Source organism: Hyperolius riggenbachi, chromosome 10 (assembly GCF_040937935.1).
Source record: "Hyperolius riggenbachi isolate aHypRig1 chromosome 10, aHypRig1.pri, whole genome shotgun sequence".
Lineage (NCBI taxonomy): Eukaryota > Metazoa > Chordata > Amphibia > Anura > Hyperoliidae > Hyperolius > Hyperolius riggenbachi.
Genome location: NC_090655.1, coordinates 70006647 through 70031245, shown reverse-complemented (window position 1 = coordinate 70031245; position 24599 = coordinate 70006647). Strand labels below are relative to the sequence as shown.

General features: G+C 41.1%; 1 protein-coding gene across 3 annotated transcripts in view; it reads right to left on the bottom strand.

Annotated features, from left to right (window-relative positions):
• LOC137536099 (ATP-dependent translocase ABCB1-like) overlaps positions 1 to 24599 on the bottom strand; it is an 89457-nt gene that overhangs the window by 38970 nt on the left and 25888 nt on the right. For 2 of the 3 annotated variants that reach the window (XM_068258135.1, XM_068258134.1), the window contains exons 2-11: positions 17926 to 18001; positions 15525 to 15615; positions 12475 to 12535; positions 11059 to 11203; positions 9063 to 9150; positions 7454 to 7645; positions 6607 to 6778; positions 4477 to 4601; positions 2157 to 2334; positions 1263 to 1376 (exon numbers count right to left, since the gene is read on the bottom strand). In XM_068258135.1, coding sequence (XP_068114236.1) covers positions 1263 to 1376; positions 2157 to 2334; positions 4477 to 4601; positions 6607 to 6778; positions 7454 to 7645; positions 9063 to 9150; positions 11059 to 11203; positions 12475 to 12535; positions 15525 to 15615; positions 17926 to 17971 — 1212 coding nt within the window. In that variant the 5' untranslated portion in view covers positions 17972 to 18001. Of the gene's footprint in view, positions 1 to 1262; positions 1377 to 2156; positions 2335 to 4476; positions 4602 to 6606; positions 6779 to 7453; positions 7646 to 9062; positions 9151 to 11058; positions 11204 to 12474; positions 12536 to 15524; positions 15616 to 17925; positions 18002 to 19782; positions 19804 to 24599 lie in introns of those variants that run through there. The other variant, XM_068258136.1, reaches the window with a different exon arrangement.

Sequence of the window (24599 nt, the reverse complement as noted above, 5' to 3'; positions counted from 1 at the left end):
ACACTCAAAGCAGTTATTATGGACCTCCGAGGTAGCAACTGATGGGAATTACCTTGGAGTACTACAAAAAAAACCTTCATCTGTTCAGGGTACAAAATATTGTTTGTTGATTTTTCTGTATTTTGGGTGTGGACATAAATAAGTAACAGACATACAGACAAAGGCCCTTATTCATTACACCTTTTCTCCTATGCTTTATCCTAGAAGATCATTTTTCATCATCTGTTTAAAATAACGTTTCAACACTCTGCAATTGAAAAAGTACCATAAAGTATGTGAAAATGTACTGTCAAAATTATAAGGTGATTTAGAATGGGCCCAAAGCCTTTATTCGATTCACTTTGGGCCTGATCCAATTCACTTTTTCTCCTAAGTTTTCTTGTAGGAGATCATTTTTTGTCTTCTATTTAAAATAACTTTTCAGCACTCTGAAATTGAAAAAGTACCAAAAAGTGAGTGACAAGTACTCTCACTTTTTCTGAGTATTTTCCTGCTTGCTAGTGGCTTAAAGGGACTCCGAGCTCAGCGAAAAAAGTAAAGTTGTACTCACCAGGGTCTTTCTCCAGCCCAGTGCTGGTCGGGAGGTCCCACGCCGGCGTCCTGGCTCCTCTCCTTCACCCCGCTCCGGTATGGCTGACAGGCCGCAGCCCGGGCGACACTCGGTGGAGTGTCGGGCTGCAGCTTCCGCGTATGACGCGGATTACGTCACACGCCGGCCGCCTCGCGTCATCACGGCGGCCGGCGTGAAAGTACTGCGCATGCGCGATTAAAGCGCGCATGCGCAGTACTTTCACGCCGGCCGCCGTGATGACGCGAGGCGGCCGGCGTGTGACGTAATCCGCGTCATACGCGGAAGCTGCAGCCCGACACTCCACCGAGTGTCGCCCGGGCTGCGGCCTGTCAGCCATACCGGAGCGGGGTGAAGGAGAGGAGCCAGGACGCCGGCGTGGGACCTCCCGACCAGCACTGGGCTGGAGAAAGACCCTGGTGAGTACAACTTTACTTTTTTCGCTGAGCTCGGAGTCCCTTTAAAAGGCATTTTATTGATATGGTGTGGAAAAAATAACCTTGGAAAAAACTTAGGAGATTCATGGGTCTGGGAAAAAGAGCCCCTGCAATAAACTTACAAGTCACCCAGCATATGTTAAATAAAAAGTGAGGGAAAAGCTGATGATTCAACCCAGGATCTTGGACCTTTCAGATAGTATAGCTAGTCACCTAAGCAACCCAATAGCTACAAATGGGTGTGTATAGAAGTTTACCTTTTTAATGATTCGGTACACTTCATAGGCAGCCCCTCGTGCGTTAGCTATGGCCTCTACGTTAGGAGCCGCTTGACCCAGGGAAAAAGTGCCCACGAGCACAGAGAAAAATACCTGTGGAAAAAAAGAAATCATCAAAATCTTTTTAATTGTAACTTTTAAAAAGCTAGTTTGTTACAGTAAAGCCCCGGGAATCTGCCATAGGCAAGGTTAGATGCAATTTCTAAAAACACTGATGGAGGCACCCTTGGTGATAGACTGCTACGAAATGTAATGTAGATGAGAAGAGTAACGTCTTACCTTCTCAGAAGGACAAACCATTAATTAATGTGAAATGGTATTTATATGCATGCACAATAGACAACGCATTTCACGGGTCTTGGCCCGCTTCCTCAGGTCAACACAAGGGCATGTGGTGCTTTCGGTCACTAGCATGAGGGCTTAATTTCTGGTGGTTGCAATCTGAGGCCTCCACTTAACACTACCCAGAAGAGCAAATGTAGAGCAATGTGCAGCAGAAACGACTTACAAGAACTCTGGGCACTGGTCCCCTTCACTTCCTGCAGTTCCCAACTGCTCTGCTACATCCTCTCTGTACAGCTCAGATGAATGCATGTGACCTGATACAGGTCAGGTGACACATCGGGAGCTGTATGAGGATGCATCACAGCAGCCGGCAACTGTAGAAGTGAAGTATGCTTTCCATACTGTTATTCTTTCATTATTACTATATTAATCCTATATATGCATTTTTAAAGAATAAAGACCCTGTTGAGACCATCGCAGGTGAGATGGATTGGATTCAAGCTATAATAGTAGTGATGTTCAGAAAAGCAAACCCCCCTCTTCAAAAACAAAACAAAACATATATTTATTGCATTTCATTTTACTTACAATCAACACTTTACCGATGGTGTAATTATCCTTTTCATCTATTGTTAATTTGGTCCCGTACCAGAAAGCTAAAGCATACGCCCCAAAGATGAGAAACTGGGAAATCCCCATTGAGACATTTGTTGTTACGGACTTTTTTATGCCAACTTTTTTGGCTTCATGCAAGTTGGCGTTGTACCTGCCGGAAAAAGTGGAGCACTGGTTGGTAATCATTAAATAAAATACATTACAAAATTGCAATCCATTTTTTACTTAGAATGAGAATGTCAATGAGAACAAAAAAACTTCTGAGAGAAATAGAATAGAGACATAGCATATTACGTCAGAGCTACTTGAGAAGGGGAAGGGGGGGGGGAGGGGGGGGGGGGGGGCTTGGGGAGGCACAATTGTCAGTCTTTTTCTGTTGCTCTGCCAAATTATTCCAAAACATTCCAGCCTTAAAGCGGAATATAACCCTGTATTTCAACTTTGCTCTAAAATATTATTTACAGCATATTATATGCAAAAAGCATTTTTTTTACTAGACCAGCATTGGAAGGGTTAAACACAGAGGTTTAAAGGTCCTGGAGAGATATGCAGAAGTTCAGATAGATACATTCTATTTAGTTACATGTATCTATTGATAAACAGTTACACACTCTTTGGCTGTCGTCCAAGCTCCTTCTCAGTGAGAGAGATGAGTCACATTCAACACTTAGATACATTTATGTAAACAAAATGTATCTATTTCAGCTTCGGATGCGTCTGCAGAAATCTAAAGGAACTTTAAAGCCCTGTGTAACCCTTCCAATGCTGGTCTAGTAAAAAAAAAATGCTGGTTGCATATAATATACTGTAAATAATGTTTTAGAGCAAAGTTGAATTGCAGGGTTATATTCCGCTTTAAGTCAGTAGGGTTGAAGGCACACACAAATATAAGACACCCCAGGGTTGTTAAATTGTTATATCGATAAATCGACAAGATAAACCATCCTACCTCAGAATAAGGATTAAGAGCTATAATAAAAATATTTAATTGTACACAGACATTGCATTTTGTAGGTCTTACACTCTTCTTCAGGTCAAGAGTATATTGTCTTTGCAAACAATTTTCTGGACTTGGAGTGCCTGTACAGTCAGCTGGGTTGGCTAACATCCAAGCCATTGTGGCTACTCTGCACCTGGCCTATAGACAATCACTAATGGATTTCGGGACAGTAGACCGTCACCCTACCAGCCACAATTAATTTTTTGAGCAGATCATTAATGATGTAGACATAGACTAGAAGCTTGGAGACACCATTCCTTGTGTCTTAGCCTATGTATATATAAACATGCACACGCAGGTAAAGTAATCATATTTATGAGAAAACATTGCACAAGAATGGATTCTTTTCTGTAGGTTGGTGCTATACAAACACTGTGAATACATGGGCTGGATGTCAAATGCAGAGCCTGCGAAAAGGTTGATCTCATGTCACAAAAATATCTTTGCATAGCTAAAAGAAATGCCACCTGTAATTGGTTAAAGTAGTGGCCTACGTACCATAAAGATGCCACTACTCTCAGACTGACCCCCATATTCATTTAATTTTTCTTCTGAGTTTTCTCACGGGAGATGTGTTAATTTCATATCATGGCAATAATTTATATTTTAAGCCCACAAAAAGCTAAAAAACACTCTTTGTAGCCCCCCTCCCTACAACCAGTAAGAGTATTGTGTTTGGTTACTGTTATGTTTGTGCCATTTGTGCTGCAGAAGTCTAATGGAAATTATTTTCTTCTAGATGATGGCATCAACAGCGCACAGACTTTAACTGGTTTGGTAGTTAGTGCTGCATTTGTGCCCGTTTGTGCCCAGAAATCACTGTTCAATCCCTTTTCGTTCTGGAGATATTACAAATTTCTAGTTCATGCTAACTCTAATCCCATATGAACCTTTGACCCTAAAAACAAACATAAATAGACCAGTGATCTCTGTGGCACAAACTCAGCACTAACCAACCATACTGATTTCATGTCTGTAAGCTCTAGTAGCGGGACTGGGTGATAGCAGGACAACATCATTGCTTTTATCTTATTATCATCAAAACCAAATAAAAGCGCAAATCTTAACTTCTGCAGCATAAATGGACACAAACCAAACATTATGGAATTTTTATTTTGCTCAGATTGCAGGGGGGAGGGGGGAGGGGGAAGGGGCATCTTCACTGTGGTCACTTTTAGATACGTTTTATTTATTTTCCATTCCCCTCCCCACCGCCCAAAAAACGTTTTCCACTACAGACCTGGAAAGTGCAGTAATGCACAGCAGAAACACCACAATATTAAGTTCACATACTTAGACTGCGCCTTTTCTTGGCCGTTGAAAGCAACAACCGTCCGTATGGCTGTCAGAACCTCCTCCGCCACTGCTCCAGCCTTAGCATATGATGCCAATTCTTGTGTTGTAAAGGAAGCAAGAAGCTGTTTAAAAGAAAAGTCATACACAGTTTCATTTTTTTTTCTTTAATGTAATTATAGGATGAAGTTTTTTCATTTAATCTCTTAAAAAGAAGCAAAATGAGGAGAATGACCATTACACTGTTAAAGGAACACTATCAATTAACATATTTTTTTAATCTGGAATTGAGAGTTCCTGAAGTGCTGGTAAATAATGATGTATACTTTTCACTTTCTTATCTCTTTTGTTTACTGCATAAAACTCTCTTCCCCCCTTAACTGAGGGAAAATATGTTCTAATCTGATGGCAGAGTGAACCATAAGGGGAGGAGGAATTCCCTCACAGTGCATATGTTAAGCCTGTGTGCGAGAGAAAGCTCTTAACAGCTGCCTGCCTCTGAATAGGCTGTCTGCACAGAGAACAGAGGAAATGTAATTTGTTATAAACATTTGTAATTGTCTGTGACACCACAGTTTTTCATACTTTTTTTTTATTTTTTTTTTGCTTTCAGAGAAAAATACTCTGTAGTCTGATATGCAAAAAAAAAAAAAAAACCCAAAAAACAACACACTGGCTGTGCATTGAATCAGACACCCCTTTTGGGCATGATTTGTTCCAATAGAGCTAAATCCTACACACAATGACCTTGATTCACAAAAGGGTGCTAACCTAGTTAGCACGCCTGAAAGCTTTGGACGTGCAAACTAGGGTGCTAAGTAATTTGCATGTCTAAAGCTGTTACTGTTTGCACTCAAAGTTTAGCGCTGCGCGGTGTACGTGAAACGTCGCACCGGTGTTGCGCGAAACGTTGACGTTTCACGCGCAACCCGCAGCGCTAAACTTTGCGCGCTAACTTTTGTGCGCATATTAGCGCGTGCAAAGTGGCTTTGCACGCGCTAAGCGGCTTTTCAGTGACGTGCTAGCACTTAGCACCCTTTTGTGCATCAAGCCCAATGAATTAAAGCTTTTTCCTCTGCTATTTAACATGAAAAGTGGGAAAACAGCTACTTAGACATTATTTGTACATTGTCATTTTAGAACACCTGGTTTGATAGTGTTCCTTTAAGGTATCTACATGCTAATCACTGTGCTGGCCCTGCGTCTTCTACTTGTGGATACAGACTTGTAGTTCACAGGAAGTAAGTGTTGAGCAATGGTAAGACCATCTTTTGCTCCCAGGAAACTACTTAGGCACCAGAGGTCTTAAAGTAAACCTGTCTATGCACAGGGTTTCCAGTACTCAATCTGCAATATCCATCCTTCTTCCCCAGTGCTATAGCTGAAGTACAGACTAGCACCGGTGAGGAAGGCAGGGCTTTTATATAATTCTTTGTGCAAAGAGGTGATATCTCTTATTTTTATAAATAGGACTTTTACACCTTATTAGCTTCCACAACATCTACACACATTTATTTGGAAAGCTTAAAGGGATACTTAAGTCAAGGGGAAAAAATGAGTTAAATTCACCTGGGGCTTCCCTCAGCCCCCTGCAGCTGATCGGTGCCCTCGCAGCCCCGCTCCGATGTCCCAGGACCCACCGGCGAACACTTCCGGTTTCGCCGTCACCGGCCGACAGGCATGGGAACGCGAGTGATTCTTCGCGTTCCCAGCCACAATAGCACCCCCTATACTGCTATTGGGGCCTTCTTGCCGCAATAGCAGCATTTACTGAGAGTTCCAAAGCTAGTGAAAATAATACGTAGTCTTCTAGAATGCTCTGAGGAGAGTATTCCACATAGCTAAACAGCCTAGGCTAAACATCACTGAGAGGGCAATGCTACATACCAATCTACAGCATATATATAGGTATATTCACATAAGAAGTGTTTCTGACGCTGAAACCAGGAAAATTACAGTAAAAGTTGGTATCCTGAATAATTTACTGCATATTGCTATATGTCACTACAGGGCCTCTTTAAGTATTTAATCCATACAAGCCAAAAAAAAAAACTCTGCAAGAAGACCAGAACTGATTACATTCAAACCAGAAAAAAAAACATTAAATGCTTAAATACATTTTCAACTTACCTTAGACCAAACTGCTGCAGATACACCAAGAAGAGGACTTACTGACAGAATTACCAGTGTCAGTTTCCAGCCATTGATAAATCCAATCACAATTCCGGTTATAAAAGTTGAAAAATATTGGGTAAATATGCAGAATTTGTCTCCTAGGCCATCATGGATAGTGTTAATGTCCCTAGAAAATAAAGTGATACAACACAATATATATTTCATTTTCAGAATAGGTTATAGGATGGCATATGACATATATCAGAATTCTTTACATTACCCCATAATCCAGGGCATGTATGAAGTGTCTCAATGTAGAGAACATTCATCCACAACTTACAAACACATTCAACTTACAAACAATCTCCCGGAATGGACCCTGTACACTTCAACGTTTGCTTAGTAAGTTACTGTGTTTAATGCTAGCTGTTCTGCAACATCAACTTGCCAGCTAGAGAGTTCATTTAGTATAATTTTCAGGACAATTGTAGCATAGCTTTTTGGTAATGTGTTGCTAGCAAGGGAATTACTTACTTAGAAAGGCCCTGGTCAGAGGCATATCTAGAGGAGTACAGGCATGGATCATACCATGGGCGCCATGCCTGCCCCTGTGCTGCACCCCATGCTTGCCCCTGTGTTGCACCCCATGCCTGCCCCAGTGCTGCACCCCATGCTTGCCCCTGTACTGCACCCCATGCTTGCCCCTGTGCTGCACCCCATGCCTGCCCCAGTGCTGCACCCCCATGCTTGCCTCTGTACTGCACCCCATGCTTGCCCCTCTGCTGCACCCCATGCTTGCCCCGTACTGCACCCCATGCTTGCCCCTGTGCTGCGCTGCACTGATTTAATTCTGTTTTCTTACTCAGTCAGTCTGGTGTTGAGTGTTCCAATTTGGTTTGAATCAAACCAGGACATGTCTTGGTGAAGAACAGCTTTGAAGAACTTCTGTCGTATTCTTTGAGTCTGTCTTGCAGCAGCTACCAAAAATGTCCAAACCTGAAACAGGCCAAGTACAAGTACGGCAACACCAATGCCGACAAAATAATAGGCATATCTGTGGAAAACAATAACATAACAGTTACGCGATGATGCACAGACAACAAAAAGCTTATCATTTAAGTTTAGTATTGGTGAACGCTCGATAGTTCTATACTCTCTAACTAGTAGCAATATATGTCCCACGTTGGGATCGCTTTACAGACGGTGGAAAAGACTAGTAAACACAAGTAACCCAGCAAACTTAGCCTGAATTGTTTTAGTTTTTATTCCTATTCATAGCTTTGATAGGGGTTTTATAGAGCAGTTCTTGAGTATGTGCTGTTGTCCAGGCAGCAATATATTATCAGAAAAAGAAGCTGTGGGCACTGACCTAAAGAAATGCCTGTCATGTACCCAGCCAGTGTATCTGTGTGTGTGTGGGGGGGGGGGAGGGTTAAAAATAAAAAATAACACTTTCCCGGGGCTTCTACCAGCCCCCTGCAACTGTCATGTCCCACGCCATCCTCCAATGATCCTCTGTTCCCGGGCGCCAGTCCCAGTCTAATTACAAGAATAAGACTGCGGCTGCATGGACGTGGACGCGCACGCTCCTGCGCACGTCATCGGGAGCTTACTGAGCAGGCGCAGTACGAGAAAAACATCATACTGCACCTGCACAGTAAGCTCCCGATGATGCCCGCTGGAGCAAGCACTATTCATCTAGTCTAGATGAATATCAGACCAGGACCAGTGGTGGGGAACCGAGGATCATAGGAAGACGGAGTGAGACATGACAGTTGCAGGGGGCCAGTAGAATCCCCAGGCAAGTGTCCGTTTTTATTTTCAAAACCTCCCCACAGGACCCCTTAAAAGTTAAAGTGATAACTAGGTGGCACTAGGAACAAAATATTGAAATTTTGGATCCATGGCCAGGAAACTTCCCAGACCTTAATCCAATTGAGAACTTGTGGTCATTGGTCAATGCTTAAGAGGTGGGGTGGATAAACAAAAACACACAAATTCTGACAAACTCCAAGCACTGATTATGAAAGAAAGGGTTGAATCAGTCAGGATTTGGCCCAGAAGTTGAATGACAGCATGCCAGGGCAAATTGCAAAAGGTCTTGAAAAAGAAGGGCCAACACTGCAAATATTGGCTCTTTGCATAAACTTGATGTAATTGTCAATAAAAGCCTTTGAAACTTACGAAATGCTTGTAATTATACTGTAATACACCACAGAAACAACTGACAATATCTAAAAGCACTACAGTAGCAAAATTTGTGAAAACTAATATTTGTGCCATTCTCTAATTGTTTTGCCAGGACTGTAGGCTTTGACTTTAGCTCTTATTTAAACACAGAGATAGGCATGATAATCCTGAGAAACCTTAATTTAATTTTGCTAATTACCCTGAGAAGGGAGAAGGATATCACACAGCTAGCACAATGTATTAAACATTTTAATCTAATACAGTAATTCACATGTTCTTACCTTGTCATTTCAGCTTCTATGTCAATAGTACCAACGTGACCCTGAAAACATTCTCCTGCCGTAGGAGGACTAATGTTTAATGCCGTATCTAAAGGAGTTAATGATATTAAAAAATATATATATGAATAGTGCATGATCACAATTTTTAACAGATTTTGAGTGATTTCTTCAAACCATATAGCTTTCATTTTTTTTACAGTTTTGCTATATTCACGAGTGACATTGTGACCACTGCCTACCTCTCATGTCACGGGCCCAAAGTGCCCCAAAGCCAATGATTAAATGTAGATGCCACGGCAAGACTCCTTGGGTATATAAGTTGGATAACCCTCGTACTACACGGAGTTGGTAAAATTTGTCAGTGATTGGCCAATTATAATTAGAAGTGTGTATCGTGCTTTAGTCTTATCAGCAGCTGTGAATAGACTGGAGGAGAGATCTGCCAAGGCAGCTCTCATACAGTAAACACTGAGGGGTAACCCTTTAAATGCCCTTTGCAAAAGTGAAAACAAGTTAAATTGCAGTTTTTTTTTTTAGGAGTTCCCTTAATTGTAATGAAGATTGTTTTTCCCATCAAGGTTATCATGCTGTGGCTTAAACAGCAGAGTGGAAGTTCTGAGTTTAGTTCAACTTTATCTAGAACATCCTGCTGGATGATCAGGCAGATTGGAGCTCAGATACAGAGATGCTGCTCTTTCAAATGAATCAAAAACATATCCCACTGCCATCTGTACTCAGGTATTTGACACGATCACTGAAAGTGTACCCGAGACAAATATCCGGTCGAAAAACTCATACTTACTGAAGAAGATGGAAGCCTGTGGATCCTGTAGAAGCTTCCCACACAATCCTCCGGACCTCCATTGCTTCTCACAGGCCTCCCAAAGAAATCCAACAAGAGCATGTGAGAGTGAAGGTCCAGGCCACGCTCCCTTTCATGGACTGGTGCGGCGTGCAAGAGTACAGCCGCGCCTGCGCAGTAAGCCAGAGCCACCCATGCATGGCTGTGCTCATGCTTGAAGAGGAGCGTGGCCCAGATCTTGCGTATGTATTAGTATGCCGCCGGTGAGCTGGGCACAGGGTGAGCCGAATGACGGCTCACCCTGCTGCTGCTCAAATACCGGCATAAAATACTATTTCCCTTCCAAATCGTCGCAACTCAGAGGTAGATGTAAATTGGGGTCCGCCAGCCTGAACCCATACGTGACCCACTCAGTATAACATTACTGTTATGAGGTGCCTACAGGGCCGGATTTACCATAAGGCACTGTAGGCTCGTGCCTACAGGTGCCTGATGATGGAAAGGCGGCTCACTCCCCTCACCGAGTGCTTCCCTCCTTCCCTTTGCAGAGTCCCACGTAAAGCATAAATGAGAGGTTACTTACCCAGCTCTCTACATTCCACTAACGAGATCTCCCTTCAGTCAGGGGTACCTCTAGTTATCTAATACCTTGGGGGAATAATGCTACTTAGTATTGGGTATCCAAAGGTACACTCAGTATTAAGGGATGCCTGTGGCTACCTACTCCGGGCAGGGGAAGTAAGGGAAAAGTCACTGTGGGGACAGCTAGCACATATGGTGCAGTTTGGCGGGGATTTGTAGTTTCATGGAGGGCAAAGTGTAAGCTTGCAGAACATCTATGCCTATAGGCTCCTGTGATGTAAATCCAGTAATTGGTGCCTAGTTTTGGCACTCATTGTTGATCATTATGTGCCAAAACCACCTGCTTTGTTGGATTTTCTACAGGGCCCCATCGAACAGGGGCAACAGCGAGGGGGTCACGGAAAGCCTCTACAGGATCCAGAGGCTTCATCTTCCTAGGTAAGTATTATTATTATTATTTAGTATTTATATAGTGCTGTAAGTAAGTATGTGTTTTTTAGCCCGATTGTTAGCCTTAGGTCCACTTTAAGCACTTGCTTCATGTTGATTAATTTACTACACCTAAAATTTATATCCAGAAAGCTAAAAAATAATCAAATGAATGGCACGTACAGTTGACACTAAACCCCGTCTGAACAAAGGCATCTGTCATCTGCCCAAAGACTATGATCATGATGGGAAGTCCGGTGCCGCAGGCGAGTGCGCATCCTAGACCGATGATCATCAGCAGTATGTCCCAAATGTCAGCAAAGCCGAGCTGCAAGAGAGAAAACTCAGTCATATTTCTGATCAAGGAGTATTAGATTTGCAATTAGTAACATGACTCTTTCATGTTTTATTTATCACAGTTTTGTCATCTTGATTTCCTGTAATGTCATATAATCTTAGATTTAACATAAATCTTTAGTATTATTTATATAGCGCTGTACAGAGTATACTGTCTTATCACTTACCTGTCTGAGGGGCTTATAATCTAATCCCTACCATAGTCATATGTCCATGTATAGTCATAGTCTATGGCCAATTTTTAGGGGAAGCCAATTAACTTATCTGTATACTTTTGGGATGCGGGAGGACATTGGAGTGCCTGGAGGAAACCCACACAGACACAGGTAGAAGATACAAACTCCGTGCAGATAGTGCCCTGGGTGGTATTTGAACCAGGGACCCAGCAATGCAAGGCGAGAGTGCTAACCACTACACCACCGTGCTGCCAATATAAATATGTATAATATATACAGAATAAGCTTTCTCCATAAATTCACTATTTCACATGCTGCTGTATGGCACTATCTGCCTCTGTGCAGATAGTGCCCTGGCTGGGATTGTGATCAGAGACCGAGCGCTGCAAGGCCAAGGTGCTATCTACTACGCCACCATGCTGCCCTAATCTTCACAATAACATCCCTGACTCTGTGTGTCAGTTTATCTTTACCCTTACACCCCTGATCCAATTAAGATGGAGATAGATAAAATAAGGATTTAATGCTGGGAATACACCATGAGATTTTTTGGGCAGATAGATGGTTCAATAGATAATTTCCGACAGGTCCGATTTGATTTTCAATTGTTTTTCTGATTGATTTCTCATAGAAGTTAATTAAAAACGATCGGACAGTAAATGTGCTGGAAAATCTCATTGTGTATTCCCAGCATTAGCAAGTAACCAGGGGCGTAGCAATAGGGGTTGCAGAGGGTGCGACCGTGTCTGGGCCCATGGCCCCTCCCTCAACTGCAGTATTAGCTCTCTATTGGTCCTGTGCTCATAATCATCACTTCTATAGATACTTTGAATAGTAGTAATCATTAACTAGCTGTTCCCCATCCCCATGACACTGTGGTTGCCATTGGCAGGTTTTGGTACGCCGTATTAATTGTTGTTTATAGAATGCTTGGGGGCGCCCTTATAAAACTTGCATCGGGGCCCACCGCTCCTTAGCTACGCCACTGCTAGTACCGAAAAGTCAATTTTGCCTAAAATGGTATACAAACAGGGGCCGACTTTGTCATCGTAGTTTACATACGCACCAGTTCAAAAAACCCCACCATCGCTGTTTTAGGGGCATCATTTTTCTTTCCTTTTTTGCTTCTGGTGGGAAAACAGAAATGAATCACGGTTCAATACCACACACACACTAAATATTCACATGGTGATATTTTATCCAAACAAAAGTGATTTTATTTAACTGGAACTTTTTTTACTACATCAGTTTCCCCCATTGCTATAAAATGCCTATGCCTTGTGTGCCATGAGTAACATAAATAAGACAGAATGAATAAATCAAATATGTTAGTGCTGTATAAAGATGTTATTGGAGCCCACAGCAGGCCGGTGAGTAACAAAAATAGTAGCCAATAGAATGTAAGGAGGAAGATTTACAGGGCATAACTGTGTAAGCCTAGGCCCCAAATCGCTGTAGCAAAACATCAGCATTTTTGCTAGCATTCGCTATAGTTAAAGAGACACTGAAGCGAAAAAAAAAATATGATCTAATGATTGGTATGTGTTGTGTAGTACAGCTAAGCAATAAAACATTAGCAGCAGATATATGAGTCTAATATTGTTTCCAGTACAGGAAGAGTTAAGAAACTCCAGTTATCTATGTAAAAAAGCCATTGAGCTCCACTAAAGTCGCAGAGAGTTCTGTCTTCTGAAGCTTGTTATCTCAACTGTCAGGCATTGTATTATTTTTTCTTGCCCAGAGGACAGGTCAAAAGTTCACTTGCTTGCTCTGAAAAATCATTTAGAATGCTGAGTAGAGATGGCCCAAACCTCTGATTTTCAGTTCGCGAATTTCCGCAAAAAGTTTGGTTCGCGCAAACTTCCGTGAACAGCAATAGACTTCAATGGGGAGGCGAACTTGGAAAACTAGAAAAATTTATGCTGGCAACAAAAGTGATGGAAAAGATGTTTTAAGGGGTCTAACACCTGGAGGGGGACATGGCGGAGTGGGATAGACGCCAAAAGTCCCCGGGGAAAAATCTGGATTTGACGCAAAGCAGCGTTTTAAGGGCTGAAATCACATTGAATGCTAAATTGCAGGCCTAACGTGCTGGCTACTATTCGGCTACAATGTGCCTGCTGACTGTGATGTAGAGGGTCAAAGTTGACCTTCATGATGCACTATGGGGGTGAACCGAACTTCCCGAAAAGTTCCCGGTTCGCCGCGATCGCAAACCACGGAGGTTCACCGGCGAAACCGTTCGGGCCATCTCTAATGCTGAGTAGTGTGTAAACTGCAAATATTAGAGAATGATGCAATATTATAAAAAAAAACACTAGCTGAAAATAAAAATATGAGAATATTTTCTTTGCTTCTAATGTTCTAGTAATTATCCGTACTACACAACCAATTCATTATATCATAATTTTTTTTTCGCTTCAGTGTCTCTTTAACAGTTTAGTTACACCCCTGAGCATGCTTGATCTTTAGTGACAAAGCCGCCCAACAATACCAAGCTAATTGTTGCCCTCCTCACCCTGCCCGGGATGGAAGATGTTCCATTGTGCACCACATGTTGTCCCTCCTCCCCTCTGCATAGTAACAGATGAGTTGTTAGCCTCTGAGCTAGTGATGCATCTGTACAGCACTCAGCCCTGAACTTTTGCCTGAGAGCTTGAGTCCTAAACCCTGCAAGCATCAGTACTTGTACAACCCTTAAAGCAAACCTGAAGTGCAAAAAAAAGTATGATATAATGAATTGTATGTGTAGTATGGATAATAAATAGAACATTAGCAGCAAAGAAAAGAGTCTCACTTTTATTTTCAGTTATATAGCTTTTGTTTCATCATACTGTCACAGTTGCAGTTTCAAAGCCACACTGTCTTTTGAGCTATAAAACAAAGCAGAAATGTCGACCTTTTGGACTTTCCCGCAGTAAAACATCTCTCCCTGTGGGTTGAATAATTAAAGGACAATTGAAGTGAGAAGAATATGGAGGCTGTCATATTTTATTTACTTTTAAACAATACCAGTTGCCTGGCAGCCCTTCTGATCTATGTGGCTGCAGTAGTGTCTGAATAACACCAGAAACAAGCATGCAGCTAATCTTGCCAGATCTGACAATACTGTAATGTCAGAAAGGCCCAGTGCACACCAAAAACCTCTAGTAGATCCGCAAAACGCAAGAGGTTTTTGAAGCAGATTTTCAGAGCGATTCTAGCCATGTATAGAGTAAAGCTGTTACTGAACAGCTTCTGCAACAAAAACTCCTGGAAAACTGCTCTGATCTAGCGTTTTTCAGAGCTGTTTTCCACTTTCCTATACTGTAACATTGAGGCACAAGCGCCTCAGAAATCTAAAAAATGCTGCAGCCCCCGAGTTTGCGTTTGTAGAAAAAACGAACCGCTCTGGTGTGCACCATCCCATTCACTTTCATTAGCCAAGCCGTTTCCCCCCTGCAAGTGTTTTAAAAAACGCTCCACTCTGGTGTGCACCAGCCCAAACACCTGATCTGCTGAATGCTTGTTCATGGTGGTTTGCTAAAAGAATTTGAGGCAGAGGATCAGCGAGATAGCCATGCAACTGGTATTGCTTAAAAGGAAATAAATATGGCAGCCTCCATATCCCTCTCACTTCAGTTGTCCTTTAAGAGAAGCTCTTCTGCATAGATAACAAGTGAAGTTTTTTTAACTCTTCCTGTACTCGAAAACAATATGAGACTTTTTTTCTTTGTTACTAACGCTCTATTTCTTAGCTGTACTACACATACAATTAATTATCTCATACATTTATTTTTGCTTCTTGTTTGCTTTAGCGCACAGTAAAAAATGTATGGATATATTGCAGACACAAAATTAAATGCCACGCATCCCTTTATTATCTTCATTATAGACCAAGTTTAGTTGTTTTGTGTTACGGCACCTCCTCTGTCACTATGCCTATTTTGTGTCTTTGGAATAAATACACTCTGGATTTTTTATTGAGCGAGTGTTAAAGGTAAGCGGAGCGCGATGTCAATTTACCGAAACACTGTCTATAAATTCTCTTTTGTGAAACGTTGTCAGCAGAGCTTGACCTCACTTAAATTACCACCAGAGACGGAAACAAAACTGCCGAAGGAAGAAATGTCTTACTTGTCCGCCTTTTGTTTTATTATCCCGTCACTGTCTGGCTTCTCGTCCTGCTGAAAGTTGGGGTTGTCATAAGCGTGGTCGGGAAAGCCATCTGAGGAAAGGAAATGTCACAAGAATACCAGTCACTAGGCTATAAAAGGAGATGACATCAATCAATCTGTTCACAGACTATGAAGAACCAGTTACAGCTCCATTCCAGTTTGGGTCACCACATAATAACACACAGGGGTAATACCAGCTGCAGAAAAATAATGAATACATTCAAAAGCACCGTATAAACAAAATGTGTTGTAAAATAGCAGTTTCAAAATGTTGCGGTGTTAAAGATAGATTGGTTAAAAAATATATTTTTGTGAGTAAAATGATAACAGATTCTAAAGTTAAAGTGAACCTGAACACAACTGGTTAGACTTGATGGACGGGTGTCTTTTTCAACCAAACTAACTGTGTAACAACGAAAAAATGCCATACTGAACTTACCTGGGGCTTCCTCCAGCCTACCGTAGTCCGTGAGGTCCCTCAGCATCTTCTGGGGTCCCTCCTGTTCTGCCGCTGGTGGCTCAGTTAGCTACACAACAACTTGGCCGGGAGTCGCCTGACTGTGCTTCGCCGTGAGTGCTCTGTGCACGCGGGGTCCATTCTTTTGAGACCCACGCATGCGCAGAACACTTATGGCGATAGGCGCCCGGGCGAGATGGGCCGCGCATGGGCAGTTGCGCATGACTCCTGGCAAATTTGCGCAGCTAACAGAGCCACCAGAGGGAGCCCCGAGGACGCAGAGGGACTTCACAGACTACGGGGGGTTGGAGAAAGCCCCAACTAAGTTCAGTATGGCATTTTTTTTTGTTGTGTTCAGGGTTACTTTACAAAAAAAGAATTTATTATTATATTTTTATTATTTTAATTTCCATTTCTATAATTTTTATTATGATTGTTTAGCCTTTCTCCTTCTATAACTGGAGCACTTTAGAATGTGTACCCATCAAAGTGCTACATGTTCTTTATCTCTAACTCCCTCATATTGCTATTTCCCTCTGACGTTGCCTCACCTGCTGCATTGTCACATAGAGGCTTAAACTTCCTCCATAATCCTAGACTAGAAAACAATCAAGGCGATAAAGTTGGTATCCTCCTTTCTGACTAATGTTCCTTCAGCCCAACTACAGCCACGCCTGCCTTTTCTCCCGTGTCAGGTGAGGTTCACTCAGTGAGCAAATCTCCCTTCCACTTTTAAACTGCTGTCATCTTTCAAACCCCAGGTCTGTCCACTCTGTTCCAGGACCTCTGCCTGGTTGTTCCAGGAAGGCAAGGACCAGAGAGGACAGTATGGGAAAATAGAGATAGTATTGAACTACTGTAGAACTGTATTATATGGAGTTTAAAGCCAAATAGGCCCTTATTCAATTCACTTTTTCACATTAAGTTTTCTCCTAGGAGATCATTTTTCAATTTCTGTTTAAAATAACTTTCAGCACTCTGCAATTAAAAAAGGACCAAAAAGTAGGTGAAAAATAACTGTCAAAATTATTCAGAATATTTCTAAATCAATGGTACAGCAAGGTCCTAAAACATTTAAATATCTTGATGCTGTGATGCCCCTCACTTTCTGCACAACTGAGAACCAATGTTATTTAATTGGCTAGTGCACACTTGAATGTGTTTTTCCCATGCTGATAAAAGCAGACAGCAGTGAAGCACTGCACACATTTTCTCTATCGATTACATTAGCTTCTGTGATAAGCATGCATGTTTTCACACATACAGACACACATGGTGTGCAGAGAACCAGAATACAGAAAACCAACGGATGAGTGTGCTCCCAGCCTCAGCTTATTACACTCACTCTGTCCTCTGATGGAGCAGAACTGGCTCTGCAGACTTCTCCAGCATAACTACAGTACAGAGCACTTGGGGAGGGGTAGAGAGGCTGGGACAGGGCGCTGTACACAAGACCCTACTGAACAGTGAATAGGGACTGTCTACAAATCTTCGTCTGCAAAACTTTGTATGATTCCACATCAGTGGCTGAGCAAATGCAGTCATTAGAACAATTGTGCAGAGGACAGAAAGTTTTTCTCTCTGTGCCCTTATTTGTCAGTCTCTCAGGACAGGGAAAAGAAACTTCTCCCCCCACGGGGCCCCCTGAGGCTTCTGCCCCCCTTGCAGCTGCATCCCTTGCAGGGTTTATTGTTACGCCCCTAAATAATATATTAATTTGATTGATTGTTTGATTGATATTTAGTATAGATATCACACAAGGAAGACATTATGTTTATCAATGCCAACCAAAGCTAATAAATATTCTACAACACAAAGCAATATGTATGTAATTGCAGATCCAAACAAGGAGTCAAATATTAAACATTCACTTAAACAGACAATGTAGTGAATTGTGACTTACCAATAATGTACTTGTCTTTCTTTTTCATTTCTGTCTTGTCTCGCATTATTTACCCACTATTGGCAGAATCTGAAACCTGTTGGGAGGTAAAAATGTCACTTTTGGATATTGTCTAGCGCAATGCTTGTCTCGGCATTTCTCTTAGTCATGCCAAGATAGTATTACATCTTCCTCAACCCTGGTTGCTAAGTTTATAAAGAGACAGTCAACAGATAGCCCGTCCTAAAGTATGAATTATTGAAAAGCTTCACACCCCACACAGCTCTGTTAAGTAATCATGAACAAAATAATGTACTATGTCAGTTTATTTCTGGAGAAGTGATGTCAAACAAATTAAAAATGTTTCTATAATTATGATGACATTGCTTAACAAGGAACTAGAGTGGAGCATGACATATAATTAAAAAGGTATCATCCAGCACCTCAATGCTTATATAATTATCCTACGTAATGCTGAACCAAAGTACTGTAATTCCATTTTTGTGAAAATTACAATTCTTCTCTGCTCACAGCAGCTATTGTGGAAGCAGCCATTTTGTATATTAATGTAATATCCAGTTCAATCTGAAAGCTTTGCAGTCAGGAAAATTACACAGTTATAATCAAGCCCTGTTCATTTTGACAGACCAGACAGTGGATACAAAATAATTAAATTATCTTCTACTGTCCGTTCACAAATAGTTATTTTATTATTTTCTCTTGCATTCCAGTAAAGTCCTGTTGCACACATTTTCCTGCACAGTGAATGCCAATCATTTGTTGAATGAAATACCTCCACTTCATGCTGGCACTGCAATGGAAGATGTGAGGATGATATTACAATGTTCATGCTAAGTGTGAACTGCCACTTTGTGCAATTTGCATACAGAAGCTCTCTGCTTTAAAGTATCCTTCTATCTTCTTCTATCAGAGATTAAAAAAAAAAGCAAAACACAATCTTTCCCACCTGATGAGCTCCTGTGACTCAGGAAGGCACACTGGTAAGGAAATCAGGACAAAATGAAAGTAATTATTAACCCTTTCAGGCCATTATTTTAGAGTTTGTCCATATAACTTAAAGAGGAACTTCAGCCTAAACAAACATATTGGCCCATATGCAATTCATTTTTTCACCTGAGTTTTCTCCTTGGTAATATTTTCACACCTTGTCATAAAATTCTTTTTAAACCACTAGCAAGCAAGGAAATGCTCAAAATAATTTTGATAGTACTTTTTACCAACTTTTGGGTCCTTTTTTAATCGTAAAATGCTAAAAAAGTTAATTTAAAGAGAATATGAAAATTATCTCCTAGGAGATAACGCAGGTGAAAAAGTTAATTGCATATGGGCCATTGTCATTAAGTTACATTAGTTATGTGAATTATAATAGATAGGTAATATATACCCTTAGCCACCCTTTTAAAAGAATAAGCAAATGTTTGTGATTTCATGGGGGCAGCCATCTTTCTGGCTGAAAGGAGGTGACAGGGAGCATGAGACACAGTTCCAACTGTCCTGTGTCCTGATCATCCCTCCCAGTTGCGCATGCTAGGCTTCAAATCTCACATTCAAAATGTAAAAAAACAAATTTGTTCCAAAACAGCAGAACGAAAACAACAACATCAGAAATCCCATCATGCTTTGCACAGCATCAGTTTTCTTCTGCGCAGCTAAAAATGAGGCTTGGGAAAGAAAAACAAAGTTCTGATGCTGTGAAACTGTTAAAGATACCCCAAGCCTTTTCAGTGCTGCTGAGTAGATTTTTAGTCTGGAGGTTCACTTAAATGTGGCTAATCTATTGGAGCAGAGGGCACAACTGATTACTGTTACACTTTAAAGTTCACTAGAAATGCATCATATACATTTGTGCTGAAATACCTGTAATTGATTCGTATTCTCTCTCTCTCTCTCTCTCTCTCTCTCTCTCTCTCTCTCTCCCTCTCTCCCTTGAAAAGACATCAGAGAAGACAGACTCAGCTATAATGATTCCTGAGCAAAGCCAGACTGAATGCTCAGTCGGGGGTTTTATCAGGGCTGATAACAAGCAGGCTGAGCAGTGAAGAATGAAACAGAAAGCAGGGTAGGTGTTTTCTCTTATGTTCCCACTGATATATATGGTAAAATACATGAGGGTGCTTCATCTCTGGTTCACTTTTCCTTTAAGCATTTGGCATTCTTAATTTGAGGGGCTGTAAATTAATAACTGGAGACTTTTAGATCATTTCACTCAAGTTGTTTTGGTTTACTCCCGTCCATCAGCCATTTACACAGGAACAGGCAAACAGGTCAGATTGACAGCCTAGTAATGGATTCAGAAATTTTCCACCGTATTACTGAAATAGCATGAGAAGTGAACAGCTATATATTTGCATAACCCGTTTCAGCTATCTCAAGCAACTAGTGCCAAAAACAATAAAGCTGGCTAAGAATCAGGCACTTTCTCTCTGTTTTGCATGTCATGTCCTTCCGGGGAATTGTGCACAGTTGTAAATATAGTAATGCTGCTGGCATAGCAACGTTGTTTGGCATGGGAGCATGCAAATATTCTCGAGGGTCCTTTGCTAAAGTCAACAGACTTAAAAGCAACTGATAAAAAAAAGTGTAATAAATGTCATCACACTTTTCTGCTCTAAGCAGCATACATCTCATTTGCAACACTATCCTGGATCTTTAGTTCAATTCCTTCCTCTCCCTACTGACAGTTTGCTGTCCACAGGTGGACATGTTGTCAATAGGACTACTTAAAGGACCCTTATAGAAAAAAATAAAATGAATGTAAGCATATACAAGTAAGGTCAGAAACCCACTAGGAACGTTTTTCTGAGCGCTTTGCGATTTGAAAACTCTTCCTAATGTAATGCTATGGGTGTGATTCCACCTGAGCGATGTGATTTTATAAAAATCCCCCCTAGCATTGTGTTAGCAAGAGCTTTTTCAAATCACCAGCGATTGAAAATAAAGAATACACTGAGAATCCCCCATGAGGAAATGGGCTAGATCAAAACCTGTCAGTCTTGTCAGATTTCTGCTACCTACTGTAAGGGACAGCAACATAAATAATTTATAGCACCATTTACTCTAGGAGAAATCTACTTTTTATTTATGTTTTTATGCTTTTTTTTTTTCATTATTTTTTTTTAAGATGGTGGTCCTTTAAGAAGTATTTAGACATAAGAAGCAAGAAGGAACATAGTAAATACCCATGGGCAAAGTTTTGTAGAAGTTGCTAGTGCCTGTTCCGTAATGCTTATCCCAAGGCGTTCCTTGTCAGCAAGTAACCCAAAATAGGCCAATCTAAAAAAATAGATCTGTTGTCCATAGCAGCAAAACATCTCCTTATGGGCTAATTAGCCATGCCCAGGAGGCAGAAGTTGGTATTAGCCAATAGGGATGGTCGGAAATGCCAATTTCCGTTTCTGCCGAAAATCCGCATTCCGACATTGCCAATTACCACTACCGATTCCGCTTTCCGCTAACGATTTCCGCATTCCGATGAGGATTTTCATGGTCATTTCCACCGACTTTAACATTAATTTTCCCCAAAACTACACAGTCTTTTTAATTTGTTTTTCATCTTGTTCCCACTTGTCTGCTTAACATTCCCTGAAAATTTGGTGTCTCTAGTTCCAATGGGGGCTTTGCTATTAACCTCTAAATTTGGTCAACAGTGGCCTATTTTGGCGATTAATAGCAAAGCCCCCATTTTCTACAAACACCAAATTTTCAGGGTATGTTAAGCAGAAAAGTGGAAACAAGAGGAAAAAAATATTTCAAAAGGACCTTGTAGTTTTTGAGAAAATCGATGTTAAAATTGGCAGAAATTACAGCGAAAATCTGCATTGGAACCGCTATGCGGTATGACGCCGACTTTAGAGGTTAATAGCAAAGCCCCCGTAGGTGCTAGAAACACCAAATTTTCTGCAAATGTTAAAGAGAAACTCCGTTCAAGAATTGAACTTTATCCCAATCAGTAGCTGATACCCCCTTTTACATGAGAAATCTATTCCTTTTCACAAACAGACCATCAGGGGGTGCTGTATGACTGATATTGTGGTGAAACCCCTCCCACAAAAAACTCTGAGGACCGTGGTACTCCTGGCAGTTTCCTGTCTGTAAACCTTGTTGCATTGTGGGAAATAGCTGTTTACAGCTGTTTCCAACCCACAAAAAAGCATGCAGCAGCTACATTACCTGCCAACAGTAAACATGTCACCATGTAATAAATGTCAGAATGTAAATCAGGGATTTAAAAGATTTTACAATAGGCAAACACTGACTAAATCATTTATATATAAAAATTGTAAAAATGAAGCACTTTTTTATTATATTATTTTCACTGGAGTTCCTCTTTAACCACTTAAGGACCACAGTCTTTCTACCCCTTAAGGACCAGGCACTTTTTTTCCATTCAGACCACTGCAGCTTTCACGGTTTATTGCTCGCTCATACAACCTACCACCTAAATGAATTTTGGCTCCTTTTCTTGTCACTAATAAAGCTTTCTTTTGGTGCTATTTGATTGCTCCTGCGATTTTTACTTTTTATTATATTCAGCAAAAAAGACATGAATTTTGGCAAAAAAATGATTTTTTTAACTTTCTGTGCTGACATTTTTCAAATAAAGTAAAATTTCTGTATACATGCAGCACGAAAAATGTGGACAAACATGTTTTTGATTAAAAAAAAAACCCATTCAGTGTATATTTATTGGTTTGGGTAAAAGTTATAGCGTTTACAAACTATGGTGCAAAAAGTGAATTTTCCCATTTTCAAGCATCTATGACTTTTCTGACCCCCTGTCATGTTTCATGAGGGGCTAGAATTCCAGGATAGTATAAATACCCCCCAAATGACCCCATTTTGGAAAGAAGACATCCCAAAGTATTCACTGAGAGGCATAGTGAGTTCATAGAAGATATTATTTTTTGTCACAAGTAAGCGGAAAATGACACTTTGTGACAAAAAAAAAAGGTTTCCATTTCTGCTAACTTGCGACAAAAAAAAATGAAATCTGCCACGGACTCACCATGCCCCTCTCTGAATACCTTGAAGTGTCTACTTTCCAAAATGGGGTCATTTGTGGGGTGTGTTCACTGTCCTGGCATTTTGGGGGGAGCTAAATTGTAAGCACCCCTGTAAAGCCTAAAGGTGCTCATTGGACTTTGGACCCCTTAGCGCAGTTAGGCTGCAAAAAAGTGCCACACATGTGGTATTGCCATACTCAGTAGAAGTACTATAATGTGTTTTGGGGTGTATTTTTACACATACCCATGCTGGGTGGGAGAAATATCTCTGTGAATGACAATGTTTTCATTTTTTTTACACACAATTGTCCATTTACAGAGTTATTTCTCCCACCCAGCATGGGTATGTGTAAAAATACACCACAAAACACATTATACTACTTCTCCTGAGTACGGCGATACCACATGTGTGGCACTTTTTTGCACCCTAACTGCGCTAAAGGGCCCAAAGTCCAATGAGTACCTTTAGGATTTCACAGGTCATTTTGCAACATTTGGTTTCAAGACTACTCCTCATGGTTTAGGGCCCCTAAAATGCCAGGGCAGTATAGGAACCCCACAAATGACCCCATTTTAGAAAGAAGACACCCCAAGGTATTCCGTTAGGAGTATGGTGAGTTCATAGAAGATTTTATTTTTTGTCACAAGTTAGCGGAACATGACACTTTGTGAAAAAAACAATTAAAATCAATTTCCGCTAACTTGTGACAAAAAAATAAAAACTTCTATGAACCCACCATACTCCTAAGGGAATACCTTTGGGTGTCTTCTTTCTAAAATGGGGTCATTTGTGGGGTTCCTATACTGCCCTGGCATTTTAGGGGCCCTAAACCATGAGGAGTAGTCTGGAAATCAAATTCCGCAAAATGACCTGTGAAATCCTAAAGGTACTCATTGGACTTTGGGCCCTTTAGCGCAGTTAGGGTGCAAAAAAGTGCCACACATGTGGTATCGCCGTACTCTGGAGAAGTAGTACAATGTGTTTTGGGGTGTATTTTTACACATACCCATGCTGGGTGGGAGAAATAACTCTGTAAATGGACAATTGTGTGTAAAAAAAATCAAAAGATTGTCATTTACAGAAGTATTTCTCCCACCCAGCATGGGTATGTGTAAAAATACACCCCAAAACACATTATACTACTTCTCCCGAGTACGGTATTACCACATGTGTGGCACTTTTTTGCACCCTAACTGCGCTAAAGGGCCCAAAGTCCAATGAGTACCTTTAGGATTTCACAGGTCATTTTTGTTTCAAGACTACTCCTCACGGTTTAGGGCCCCTAAAATGCCAGGGCAGTATAGGAACCCCACTAATGACCCCATTTTACAAAGAAGACACCCAAAGGTATTCCGTTAGGAGTATGGTGAGTTCATAGAAGATTTTATTTTTTGCCACAAGTTAGCGGAAATTGATTTGAATTGTTTTTCTTCACAAAGTGTCATGTTCCGCTAACTTGTGACAAAAAATAAAATCTTCTATGACCTCGCCATACACCTAATGGCATACCTTTGGTTGTCTCCTTTCTAGAATGGGGTCATTTGTGGGGTTCCTATACTGCCCTGGCATTTTAGGGGCCCTGAACCGTGAGGAGTAGTCTTGAAACCAAATGTCGCAAAATGACCTGTGAAATCCTAAAGGTACTCATTGGACTTTGGGCCCCTTAGCGC